At 38.7% G+C, this 14,526-nt stretch overlaps 1 protein-coding gene across 8 annotated transcripts in view; it reads left to right on the top strand.

The window, feature by feature from the left end:
- LOC139113430 (nucleolysin TIAR) overlaps nt 1–14,526 on the top strand; it is a 461,769-nt gene that overhangs the window by 320,332 nt on the left and 126,911 nt on the right. Inside the window, exons 1-2 of one of the 8 annotated variants that reach the window (XM_070674614.1) lie at nt 1,143–1,992; nt 3,750–4,880. The exons of 6 other annotated variants lie outside the window; for them this stretch is intronic. In XM_070674614.1, coding sequence (XP_070530715.1) covers nt 4,703–4,880 — 178 coding nt within the window. In that variant the 5' untranslated portion in view covers nt 1,143–1,992; nt 3,750–4,702. Of the gene's footprint in view, nt 1–1,142; nt 4,881–14,526 lie in introns of those variants that run through there. One more of the 8 variants, XM_070674613.1, reaches the window with a different exon arrangement.

Here is a 14,526-nt window from a genome sequence, read left to right as displayed (position 1 = left end):
ACATACGGAAAGGTATCATATTCCTGTTACAAAAATAAAAAAAAAAAACAGAAAAAAAATACAGGATATTAACTCAAATCTACGTTTCTTAGATAGACGCAAGCGGTATAAATAAAAGATTAGGCGTTTATTTCACGCGCGGCATCACTTGTAATCGCACGTCGCGAACGGTTCAAGATCCGTAGTCGCGAAACGCTGGTGAAATTAGCGCTCGTGGTCAAACGTTTCGAGACGGAAGTAACAATGTGCGCCCGCGCCCGATGCGCCCAACAATCGTGCTTGCGACCACGGTATCGGTGTACGTACGTGGCATTGTGTTAGCCGTTAAGCATTTGATACGGCCACCTTCCTGTCGCGCGTCCCGTCGGTGCTATTGTCGTCGGTGCGTCGCGTTGTAACTGAGCCGCGTTGTTTCACCGTGTGCGATACGATCCGATACGGCCGTCGCCCGTGTACCACCCGGTCGACGAGTGTGCGACGCGCGCGCACACACGAACGGCCGCACTTAGAACGGCGCGCATACTAAAGTGGCCGCACGAAAACGAAACGACAAGCACGACGAAAGCGGACGTGCGTGTGAGTCGAGATATGATAAAATGTAAAAACGAGATAAGGAAAAATATATAGGAAATACGGAGTAAAACTGAATCTCGAGAGAGCGCGTTCGTGAACGACGGAGTATGAATATATTTCACGGCTGAAGCCCGCAAAGAAATTTTTTTAAATAAATACTCGAGCTTGTTGGGACGATGTATCTCTGCCACTTAATAACCGCGTCGAAATACGTTAATGTTATAAAAAAAGAAGTAATGATATTATAATATTATAGTCTTGTAATTATTATCACCTAACCATCACCGTATTGTTATTGGAAATTCAACACGTGCGTTGAACAAAATATCAATTAACACTCTGTAATTAAAGTGTTAAATATTGTCCGTGTGAATTAGCAGTATATTCAATGTACATTAAGATATCATTTACTTCACAAAACAAGCTTCAATAAAATCGAGACTGTAAAATTATTTTTCTCTCTTCTAATTTATAACGCCAATATTTTTTTTTCTTTTTTTTATTTTTTATTTTTTAACACAAACTTTAATAGAAATAGTTTTGCAAATTTTTTTATGTACTATAAAATTTGTTTTTTTTTTTTTTTCTTTATTCCCGACTGCATACAAATGGAAAAGTTTTTATTAGAAAACTTTGTATTTTGTGATTGTCGTCTACACTTAAAAGTATTCAACGATACACGTAAAAGAATGAAATAAAAGTTGACCCATATTGAGAGCAAATTAATAATAAAATTTAATATGCCACTATGATCTATTATTACTTTAGTTCAACCAGGTATTCTTATATCATGTAATTTTTTCTATTACGCACTGATAAAGCCCTTTATATTTTCATATTCCATTTTTACATGGTTATTCTCTCATTTATTACACTCGATAAAAAGCGAAATAGAAAAAAAGGAAAAAAAAAAAATAAAGAAAAAAAAAAGTAACATTGGAAAAAAAACATGCGCGCTCGCTATTGGTTCTTTGTAATTGTTTTGCCGATGTCTCTGTGGTTGCACACGGCCTTATGCACATAATGTAAGAGCGATAAGCGCGAGCGTGTAGAATCTGACGACGGATCGTTCACGGACGTTCACGCAGTACACTTTCGACCGTTCACCCAACACGAGCAAGTTGGTTAAATTTCGTTTAGTCGGCAAAAGTTTTGACGGACGTCCCGTCCAGTGCGATACGAACCGCGTTCCGCCGTTCGACTTTCGCACGTTTCGACCGTAGACCGTCGCAGTTCCATTCGATGGATAATCGATTCCGATAATTGCGCGACGCAACAGCTCAAGCATGACCGTACGACGATGCCTATTGTTTGCAGAAGCGCGGGTTTCAGTTAGTAATGATCAGCATACGGTGCGTGTGGATACGGCAGTGACGACCATTTGGCTAAGCCGGGCCACAGTGGGAGGAATGGCATAGGGTATGCGCGTAGAACGCGTTCGCATAACCGGATATGAATGTATTAATTATTGAAGACGAGACTGACTAGCGGCGAACCGTGGCAAATACAAAAAAAAAACACACCGCGTAACAAACAGCCGCGGAAGCTCGTGGATTATTTTCGGGGGACTGCAATTACATTTTTTATACGGCAATCCGATGGTACGTTTGCCCGGTGCAACAGTCGCGCGCCGCCACAAAGCGCATCTACTATTCGGATCGAATTAATATTGCCCGTTTTACTTTGGATATAACGCATGTCAGAGTTCAAAAACAAAAACGCTTTATTGTCAAAGGACCGGCGAAATAAAATATCGCTCGCTACGAAATATTGTAATTTCAGATAACGATGATTATTATTTCGAAATCATGGACGTTGTTATTACATACACGCGCGTTTTGCTTCAATAGACTCTTCCACCTTTTTTGGTCTTTTTTTTTTTATTATAACGCGTTTTTGAACACGTATTTGTAACCCTTAAAACTCGTTAAAATTGTGCTACTTTCACAGCGATATTGCAATGCAATTTATAAATTTAATTGTGCACATTGTGCGTGATGAAAAACCGGATCTCTTTTAAGAACGTAAATCATTTTAATGCAGAGTAATTATATTATCCGCATTTATCAGCGAATATGATGATAAATTTCAAAATATTCGTATAACTTGTAGTCTTTTTTACCTCTTTTTTTTTTTTTTTTGTTTTTGAACGTATGATGACGATTCATTTTTCGGTCATTTTTGAAACAAATTTACGAATAAAAGAACCGCGCGTATAGGCAACGCGAATAAATAGCATTGCCAATGCAACGTTAACAAATAGGCAGATTTATAAACGGTAGCATTTGGCTCATCGCCAAGCTACTTAAAATTTGAACAATACGTAACGCCTCGAAAATCAATACTTACAGGCGATTCATAACTTTGCACGAAACGTGCATCTTAATTCTAGCTCCTGTAACTCTCAGCAACAAGATTAAAATGAGCTTAAATTTATAAAGACGTTAATATGAAATTTCATCGTAACGATATAAACACGTAAACGATACTCTTAACCTGCTATTTAACATCATATATTAATTTAACTATTATTTATTAATATCTATCTAACGTTAGACTTTATTTTAAATTATCGTATCAAAAAAAGAGAAAAAATCTTGAATAATTTTAAAGTCTCAATTATTCTCGAACATATGATGAAATCTGAATTACCGAATTAATTAACGAAAAGGTTTCATTTGCAACATCATTGTAGGTATAATATATCATTGTTATGATAATACCCAAATCATTCAAAAAGTTACGATTACTGTGGTGTTATCGAATGTTCAACACACTGACATCTTTATGAATATTTAATAACATCCAGTTTATTTGGCAATAAACTAGCCGCAAAATTGACCAGCTAACACGATCCGTTTTCGTCTATTGTTACGTAGCGCACGTATTAAGTTTCCGGGAAGCACGACGGCGTGATAATGCATATCGCTGGTGGAGTAGTTATTCCTATTGTTGTAATATGAAAGTCGGTGCGCGGCGATACGCCCGGCAATTAAAATCTCAAACACCAGACCTCTGGGCGTTTATTAAATACAACCCGCTCCTTGGCGCCATGGGAAAATTCAATTTCGTGCCCGCGAGGTGGGCTTCGCGTAGGATTACGAGAGCGCGATGCTCCCATTCGGTGCAATCGAGTTCCAACGACGTAAATGACACACGAGCACATTTTTATCTAGCCGCGACCGCAGTGTGCAATCAGAGAAGCGCCCGTTGACTCGTGACGCTTCCGGTTCAGGCTTCCGGTCCACGGAACCGCACCGTTTCCGTTCGGCTGCCCAGCCCACCGATCCCGACCGCTAACTGTCGTGGTATATCGTGGATCCGTGTTCGAGGAGCGGTATCGAGATCAGTGCTAACGCTTCGTCACGAGAATGCAAGGACGGAATATTTGCGCGCGCCCGGATAATTAGTTCCAAGTGGTATTCGCCGTGGTTGCGGAGAATCGAATTGCCGTGCATGTGATCCGCGAGTAATGTTGGTTATTTAACTTAACGTCTGAGTTGACGTGTAAGATTAACGACTGGTTCACTGTCTTGAAAAGTGTGCGCTAATCAGTATTTCGATACGGTAACTCTACGCGTTGAAGAAGGAAATTGCAACCTATCGACTAATTACGATCAACGTTTCAATTTGGAAAAATTGAAAAAAAAAAAAAAAAGAAAAGAAAAAAACAAGAACAACAGTATCAACGGTGTAGCTGAAGTTAACGCAATTGTTGATTAACGTTATTGCGATAATTCGTATATAAATGCACATATTTTCGTGTTTGCGTGATGTGTATTTATAAAAAGGGGGCCGTTCAGAATTTATATTCAACGCTCGGAAGCTATGTCTCCTCCGAGCTTTGCAGGAAGATACTCCGCATTATCCTTAACGAGAATGTGAAATTCATGTTGCGGGGATGATAACAAATGAGACATGCATCGCGCCACCCACAGTCGCACCAGGGCTAGGAGTTGATTTTGAAGTGGATTCTAAATTTAAAGATTATAATGGCCCAATGCAACGTTTTCTTATAATATCATCGGAGGCCCGGGGGTTTAATTCCAGTCGATCATTATTGAATGAAAATCGTGATAATCGTCGCGCTAAGTGGACGCGGGTGTATGTGTGGCCGTGATATGTGAAAATGGCGGTTGCGCCCGGTAAGAATAAATTGAAAATAGGCAGTGCGGGCCGATACTACGGTGCTTATCTCATCTACGACGTGGCAAACTCATGCCTCGCCGCCTTGCACGCCAAGATGCCTCCTCCGGTCGTCGTCACGCGAACCAACCCTCCGTCTCCAGTGCACGTCCAAAACCCCCGTAAGTTTTCTTCGTCTTTTCTATATTTCTTCGTTTGCGCGACTGGCGCTTCGGTAACGCGATGGCGATTGCAGATGTTCAATTCCCTCGATTTTCCCCGCGTTTCAGCAATTAAATTTTTCTCTCAAAATGGATTTCTTTAGAAATAGGGAGGAGGGGGGGAAAAGAGAACGAAGTTGCGAATGAATTTTGTAAATAACGCAACGAGAACGTTTCCACGAATTGCTTCATCGAGTCTTACATTTTGTGCAACAACGTGTCGGTTATTAGTAAGAAAGATTATTTTTAATTATTAAATATGAGCGAGAAATAAAGAAGTTGAGTAAATAATGGCAGCATTCCGTTGAATGTAAAAAATTAACGTCGAAAAAAAAAAAAGAAAAATAAATAAATAAATATGCAGATTAAACGAGCGACGTGAGAAAGCAATTTTCAATGCCGGCCGTGAAATATTAGGTGCCAGATACAAAAATAGCCAAATTGTTACTCATCATTACTAACAATAAGATATGAGAGCTCGTTCAGATAGTTAACGGCAGGATCTTTCCGGTTGCATGTTTCGAACCGATTAGATTCAAGACATTTAAAAAGAGAATGTGGAGGAAGGATATTAAACGAGCGAACGTGTAAAAAGTAAAAAGTTTTAGCGGTTACGATCTTGTTAACATTATCAAGACGATTTGCAGGCGAGCATTGCCCATCTTCGTACACTAACAGCTAAAATATTGTACGCGAGTATTAACACTCGGACCGCGCGGCCGCCATTCCCGCTGAAATATATGAAACTACATTTCGGCCAAACATATTTACGTATATTTATTACATTGCGTCGCGCGTAAGCAGAGACACATAATTATATTACGCGGGCTGAGTTACATTTAGGATTACAATATTCTTAATTACATTAATGTAACGCGAGAATACCGCGCGCTCATAACGCGATGCCATCGCATTTCCCTGCGCAGTCCGGCACGAGATTGTACTTGCATTTTTAACCCCCGGGGTAGATAAAATCTAAATACGGCGTTTCTCTCGAAAAATTCGAATCAATTTCACGTAGTAGGCAAGGCGGCGTACGGCGTATACTAAACAGTTCCACGCCCGTTTCCGCACAAACGACTTTTAAGGCAATATCGATAACATTAAATATTCACTACCCAAATACGTCCAAAGCTGATGTCTTATTCAGAGAAATAGCGGCGTAACAGCGTGCATGCGAGTGCGGTGTACATTATTCTCATAACCGTATGCTGTGGCAATGCGTAGTAAACTGCTTTCAATGGCGAATATTGCTATACGTATAATATCGCGATATAAACTAATACTGATGGTTAGTAACTTGAGGAAGACTTCTTATAACAGCTGCCGATTCCGCGCCATGGACGACGATAGCGCGTTTAAGAAAAAATATTCTTTAATATTGCGCACAAGTTTTTAGATTGGAAAAATGATAATTTTAATATGTTTTAACGTTACGTTACGAGTTATTCAATATTTTCGATGCAACAACAAATGTATAATTTTAATAACGACGATAATAAAATCTCGACTAAAGCTGCATTTAATTAAATAACTATATTTAATAAATAACTTATTAATTAGAAAAAAAAAACTAATAAGTCACTTATCGTACGTCTTTATCATCCATATATCTATGCGGCTAACGTGCAAATATGTCTTTTGTAACGTTGTTCGAACATTGATATCTCGTGCTAACAATTTTTTTTCCTCTTGACATCCACCCTTGTCAACGATACCGAGTAGCGGCCGATAATACGCGACAAACTCAATAATACATCAACATCCGATATGTCGGGCTGCGCTTTCTCCCTCTTCCGTTTCTTCCAACACCTGCTTTCGCGTCCCTTGTCATATTTTATTTTCTTCCTTTCCCTTTATGCTTCCAACAGTCGACCGAGCGAGGAAGTAAGAAGGCATAGATGCCGGCATAAGAAAGGGTGGAAACACTCTATGAGACGGGATAGCGTGTCTGTTTTGATTTATAAGAATTCACCACGAACCCCTAACCCACCTTTCTAAGTCTGGCCTCACCCCCGGGCTCTCATAGATCGAGCTAGATCAACTCCCACTCCTCCGACCTATCTCGCGCGTGAATAATAGGCAGATACCCTACTATCCATCGCTCCGCCAACCTTGCCACGATTTTCTCCTTTCATTCCCCGCCGCTCTCTATCTCTTTCTCACTTTTTCCGCTCCTTTTTTTTTCGTTTTTTTTCCTTTTTTTTTTCTCATTCGTTTCTATCGCATCCTGATCGCGCGCCGATCGTTCTTCTCGCGGACGACGGACGAGCTTCATCTCGTCGCTGGTCAATGAAACGATCTATCAACGTTTGTGCCAGAACAAGAACAGTTACAAAACATTAGCGAGTCATGAAAGATTTTGCATCGCCCGTTTCGCGAGGGTATACACGGATCGGGGACACGTCATCAATCTTTTTACTTCGCGCGCGTCGGTCCGGTTTCCAACGCGGCTGGAGATGAGTCGTGATATCCGAGAAACGAGTCGCGCTAATTTGCAGATGTCGCGCTCTCACATTGATAAATAGGAAGTATCATTTCGATTACTTCTATTTTTCGGTAGAGTTATGTTGATCTGTTGTTGCCGCTTTTCCGTCAGACCAAGATTTTGTTGCATCGCATCTCCTTCTTTTGAAGAAAGATAAATGAATCCGCAACTTTTATAATAGCTCCATTTTATTTATCTTTTTATTCCGTGGTATTATTAATATTTTATGATCATTTAGTTGGCGAGAGAAATTAAAAAAATATTGTATATATATATTTCTATATAAACGCGTTTACTGCGATAGATAATATCGAGATCGAACGAGCATTTAATTAATTTTAAAAAAATTAATTATACTTTATATACTTTAAGACATTTTATAAAGATAGGTTGAAGGAACGAGAAAAGTATGCGTGCCATTACGTCGTCACAGAAATGGATTACGCGGAATTGAAATATAATTACAAGAACAATTTACAATTTGGAAAAATAATCGCTCGATTGTAGCAGCTTGCTGTAATAATGCAAGTTAACTGCGCAGCGAGCACTGAAGAACACAGGAAATGTCTGCAAACTTTCTCAATACACGTTTGTCGGCCTACTTATTTCCTCAATGGAGTTTTTCACAGCGACACACCCCGTCGCTGCAGCTTACCTGTCAGCTTTAATCTGCTTATGATTGTTATACGTCTCTAGAAAGACCTACTGTCCCGACTCACTCTTCGATTATTGCCATGGCAGCAAAAAGGATTTTATAAAAGTTCATTAACTGTCGTTAAAGGAGTAATTTAGATATAATTTCATAAAAGCAAAATTGAGTAACAACGTAATACAATAATAAATAATTTTGTGAAGACGTATAACTCTCTCCTATTTTTTTTTTTTTTTTTTTTCGTGAGAATCTTAGACGAAACGTAAAAACAAGGAAATCCTCATATTAGAAATCACCTAATGCGACGTTAAAACAGTATTATCATAATATGCAAATATGCATTTCAGATTTTTCTGCGTAATATCTCGTAATACATTAATGCAAATAACAAAGCCGTGTGTACAAATGTTCGCATTTGCTGTTTCGTAAATTCTCATAAAATATGCTGTGCACCAACGTTATTTAAGACGAGCGCAAGCGCATCGTAAGTACTACCATACGCTTAATTATTCACAGGCGCACTCGTATAATTATCGTACAATTTCTCCGCAATATCGCACGTACTATCGTTATTCGTGCCGCGACCCTACCATCGGCCAGTGTCATACCTCCGAACGTGCAATTTTTTTTGCATGGCTCTCACGAACGCAAAGTGTACATCGATCGATTCCGTGTACTTACAGCTTTAGAGCCTGCGACTTGAAATAAAATGTATGTGACATATACATGCACGTTAGCCGAAAGACAGGTGCATTTTATGTGCCGTTATAAAAGCTGAATATATTTTTTTTTTTCTGCGTCATTAATTAAACAGATGCGGCATCGATAACTTTTACAAACGTTGCGTTTTTATTTTAGCTTTATATTTTAGCTTTCTCGCTTGGAATTGAACCCACGGCTCATATGTTTAATTTAATTAGCAAAACTAATCGAAAATTGTTTACCCAACAATCCAACGATATGGTGCATGCGGGTTTGGTATTTGATAACGTATACGGCTGCTTTAATTGTATGCGAAATTATTGATTGCAGCAGTGATCAACGTTACGTGTCAAACAATATTCAACCTGTTATTCTCTCGGTACCTTTATCTTAATTAAAACAGAAAAGTGAGTCGTGCAGCTCGCTCGTAAAGCATCTTGCTTGATTATAGAAACAATACCTTGTTAACCTCCCACCAGCGATCTGCCAATCATGACCGCAGAGTAAGAGCCACTGCTACTTCGCTACTAAGAAACTTTCACGGTATTTATATAATCGTTGCAATTCCTTTGAATATCGGCTTGTCATAAATGCAATAAAGATACGGTCATTATCATCTTTCGTCCGCGACCTGATTTCGTCATTCGATTTATAACGTCGAGATAACTCTTTTAAACAAATTTTTATTATAAATATTATTAAATCGAAGTTAAAAATAGAGTCTCGCGTTTAAAGATTATACCCGAAGTTTAATTAATATATTATTAAGCGTAAAGTTAAGTGTAAAAAGGAAAATCACGTTTTTAAGTTTACGTCCATGTTTAATGGTATACATATTATACTTTAGTATTTTAAAATTATATATAAAATTTCCTGCAAAATTATTGTAACCAAATAATAATGGCAACGGCTTGCAATTTATTTGCTATGTATCGCTCTGTACGTTTTAAAATAACAATCCAATTTCCGTGCAGGAACATTTTATACACATACTCACAGATATTTGTGAGGTCAAGCTCGAATTACTCCCCCGGGAAAATCCCCTAGGTTACCTCTTCAAAATTGCTTTGCATAACGTATTTGTGTAAGATACAAGAGATTCTCCAAAAAAAAATTATTCCCCCGTTAAGATAAAAAGAGCGGCACATAATATTTCTTCGTTATTACTTCCCAGCACCAGGGCGGAAAAATCCGAAATTCACGGGAAACGCGCAGATTGTCTTTTTATATGTCATCTACACGTAACAACCGTTTCTAGGAAAACGCATCGTACATTGAGGTAGTGAAATAATGACATCGTAAAAATAAAAGCATGCGGCGCGTATCACACTGAAATTGACAATATATATACGTATCGCGGCGCGATCTTGAATATAAACGACGAAAATACTTCAATCGCAAAGCTATCTAACACAAAGTTTTATATGGGTCCGTCGAAATGTATGAGTAAAAATTCAACATTTAATACGCATTTTAAAATTAGAATAAACCATGCGACTTACCAATCTGCATCAGCATCAGCGGAACTGTGGAGTTCTGCCAGAGCCTGTAACATAAAATTAATTTAAACGTTATTATCACAGTTAATAGTATTGTCAAAATTTAATAAGTATTATTAAGATCGAGATCGAGACGCGTATAGTCTAGTAGTTAAATATATGCGCAGCGGGACCACCGCGTTTGATGAGAGAACACCGCTGACGATCGACTACGTAGGGACGTGCGCTCGACAATCTGCGTGTCGAAATAAAATTCAAGCGATAAAATATTCGCTCGCGTTATTATTTAAGTCGCCAGAAAACAGTGCCCGCAGTCTTTAGGCTCAAATCTGTGAAGCGGTTATAAAAAAATTGCGGCCGAGCTCGGTCGCGCGCAGGGTGTTCTCTTCATCACTCGCGTTTCTACATTCTTTCGGCAGTCGCCGCAGTAGGCAGTGGATAGGCAGCGAAGCAGATAGCGAAGCGGATAACGATACAATCTGCTATGAGGTAGTTTGGAACAGTTTATGTAATCAGTTTTATAGTTAAAATGATATTGAAACTTATATACCGTTTATACAGCTTTTATCGAATATTCTTTTATCAAACGCAAGAAAATAAAATTTAAAAGTTATTCATCCGCAACAATAACGAGACCGCGGAAGCCGTTTTTCAATGGCAGAGTTTCACTTGATATAATGGCAGATCGTTGCCGAGCCAGAGCCCACCGTTCAGCGGTTTTATGAGATGTGAAATTAAGTCCTTCTAACTGCCGTCGGTCATTTTTTACATCCAAAATAGATCCGCGTGACCTTTCAAAGTTAATATGCATTAATGCGAAAAAGTTAACAACGTTAACGTTAACAACGAAATATTTCTTTTAATTTTATTTCTATTAAAATATATTATTTGTTTTATATTGCGCGATAATCAGCGTAATAATTAATATGCTTTTTAACTTGACCCTAAAATCCATAAAATGCAACATGTCGTTTGATGAATAGAACATTTATTCTGCCACATTTAACTACTTCCACTTTTTAAAGAGTTATAAAAGCTCGATTTGTACACGTCACATCTTTCTTACTTGCGCGCGAATAGTAATAAGTTAATACAAATGTGATCTCTCGCAGTTTTTATTCAATCATAAATTTTCGCAATTTTTAAGTTGTTAAATGCACATTATTTTATTTGTATAAATTTGTCGTGACTATAGTTTGTTGAAATAAAATACGAAATCATGTGATGCAATAAAAGAATTCTCGTAATAAAATTTATTCTTCCGAAATAATTTTTCAGGAAGTCGGACTTTAGTGAATCATTTACCCAACATATTATTTTTCCTGATACACAAATTTTCAACAATGTGACAAACGTTATTATCACTTGTATTATGGTGTTACTAAATTATTCCATAAAACGTTCATATTCTTAGAATGTGCATGTCAAAGCATCAAGAAATGCTGATAGGTTGGTTCATAACATATTCAACCTTTGATATGTTAAACTTTCTGTCACTTCGCTCTCGGAAACAGACGATATTTCTCCACGTTTCAGTTTTCGATTCTCTTTATTCTGTTAAATTCACTTTGCCGTCGCTTCACTCTTTCTCCATTTCCCTTCGCGCTCTCATTCGTCCCTACTTATATTCCCTCCCACCCTCTTTTATCCCTTCGTGAACTTAGCGAGGTCTCCTACAGCTCGTTGCATCTAGCAGATTCGTTCCCTTGCCCTAGCTGTTCTTACCGTCGCCCAACGTCTTCGCTTAATTACCAGCCGTTTAGGTCTTAATTGTTAATTTAGCGCGTTACGTTATTCTTCGCGATGCTCGTTAAAGGTGAAAATGCGGGTCGGTTTCGTCGCGAGGAGGGGAAATGAGATTTCTCTTGAGAACCGCGAAACGGAAACGAGAAAAACAGCAACGGACTAACAAAAAAATAGGAGTGGGAAGACTGGCGCTTTAGTGCGACCATGTCGTTAATGGAGCATTGTAAAATGTATAGAGCGGAAATATAACGGGTGTCGCGATAAGAATAGCAAGAAGATAACAGGTTTACTACTGGATCTTTTAACAAGTGCCGCGATCCATGCCGTTTTAACAAACTGTCACGATCGCTATACTTTCTCGCGCTGGAAAGTACTCTCGTAATATCCACATTTATTTTATTTTTTTTTATTTTTTTTGTTTCTCTTTTTTTTAAGGGGTTCTTTTTCTCAAGTTCGGTCTTCTCAAATGTTCAACTTTAATATATTACACGAACTCGATACAATTAAGGCATTACGCGTGAGCATACTTAAAATATTTAGTTACTTAAGATATAATTTAAATTATTTATGCGTATAATAAATGTGGTTTAATTTGTTGAGTTGATGATTTCTACGTTACTTAATTTTACGGGAAACATATATTTTAATAATTCTAAAGATCCGAAAAAAATATGTACGCGCGCTATTTTATAAAATCCTTATTAATCGAGTTACTTAAAAATAATATTAATGCGTCAAATAATTCGATCACATCTCTAAAACTAAATCTGCGTTTCTCTAACAGAAACTGCACATCACTGTGGTCAAGGTCCTCTCGTTAGACCAAAACGTTATTTTCTCTATGTATTTCAGGGTCGAGCGGGAACGGTAGTTTCTCGCCCGTTCCTCTCTTTTTTTTTTCTTTTTCCTTTTTTTACTTTCGTTTCCCTTTCTTGTTCCTACTTTGCTTTCTCCCTGTCTTTCTCTCTCTTTCTCACTGGCGTTTTCTCACTCTCCTTTTCCCTCGCAAGCTCGAAGATAAATATTTCGGTCACGTAGTACCCATCGTTCTCTCTCAAATGCCGGAGCTTGCAAGCTACGCGCTCACTGCACCGCTCTGAGTGATATTTTGCTATTTAATCCTCTCTCGATGTTGAGCGTGAATTCGCGCTCGTTCTCTCTTCGCACGTTTCCCATGCCCCGGCGCCGTTCCTCTAATTTTCAGGGAGAGACGTCTCGGTTCACCGTCATCGGCAGCCTTACCTTCTGGGGCATCAAGCGATCCGCCAGCTTCGAAAAGCCATTCCCGACGGTGCAGGCTACGGCATAACCATCCACCTTCAAACATCCACTCTAAATCTAAACGAGGATAGCACCGGCTTGGTTCACGGGTTACACGAGTGACCCGTCGACGATTTTTCTCGAGCAAATCCTAGCCTTTCCTTCCACTTCGTGCCGTTCGGGCAAGTTTTGCCTCCCTTTCTTTTATAATACTTTATTGTTATCCATTGTCATTCGTCGCTAGAGCACACTTTCTCGATAACGTGTATTGATCAACTCGCCCTTGTTGATAATATCAAGAAAAGAAGTGGCTTCTCAATCCCTCATCAATGCTATACAATTAGTGTCAATTGATTCCGTCCTGTGTTTTGCTTCTTTTCATTTTTATACCGCGAAACGTAAGATCGAGTAATTGCTTTGGACCAATAACCGCAACAACCGAAGTGAAATTAAGTCTGCAACTCGAATTCTAAACTTGAAATCGGGAACCGGGCTTTATTATAGAAGTTGGTTGGAAACGCGCTAAATCACAGTACGTACACACGTACGCTCGTGTACGTGCTCGTATTGATCTTTATACGTTACATGAATAAAGTTCATGATATGGAAAGCGGAGCTGTGTCCATACCTTTGTCTACTTGTCTACTTCTATAGATATGCGTGCTCTAGATTAAAAGAAATCGTTGCCCTGTAGATGTAATTTGTATCCAATATAATTTTCGTTCCCCTTTATATCTAAAGTTTTATATTACTTCACATCGGCGCATTAATTATTTTGCTGACCATATGTCGTCGAACTTTATCATTCAAATTTAACATGACATTAAAAGCAATGCCGACGTTTTAAAGTTACGACAAAGAAATGCATTAAGAAACGTGCTTATTCTGATGTTATATTTTAATTAAACTGTAGCCAAGCTACCGCAAACGCATCGATCTTGAGATTTATCGAAACTAACAATAATACTTCTCCGTCAATTAAAAGACAATTCTTTTTTATAAAATCAACGAACCGGCGCGCACTCTCGCGAGCCGCTATTCTTTTAACCTTTAAAGGTCGAGTCGGGAGTACAGAAGGAGAAGAGAGAAAAGCAGAAAAAGAGAGAAAGCGAGAGAGAGAGGGAGGGAGAAAGAGGGAGTAATTACGTGCGAGGTCGACTATGAGCACCTTAAATTGCTCGGATGCACAACGTGATGAGCGACCACCGGGCGCGGGGGAAACTTTATTAGCAGCGGGTCCTATTTATAAACTAATAGTGA

Source organism: Cardiocondyla obscurior, linkage group LG02 (genome assembly GCF_019399895.1).
Source record: "Cardiocondyla obscurior isolate alpha-2009 linkage group LG02, Cobs3.1, whole genome shotgun sequence".
Classification (NCBI taxonomy): domain Eukaryota; kingdom Metazoa; phylum Arthropoda; class Insecta; order Hymenoptera; family Formicidae; genus Cardiocondyla; species Cardiocondyla obscurior.
Note: the sequence above shows the minus strand (reverse complement) of the source record. Positions and strands in the feature narration are given on the sequence as shown.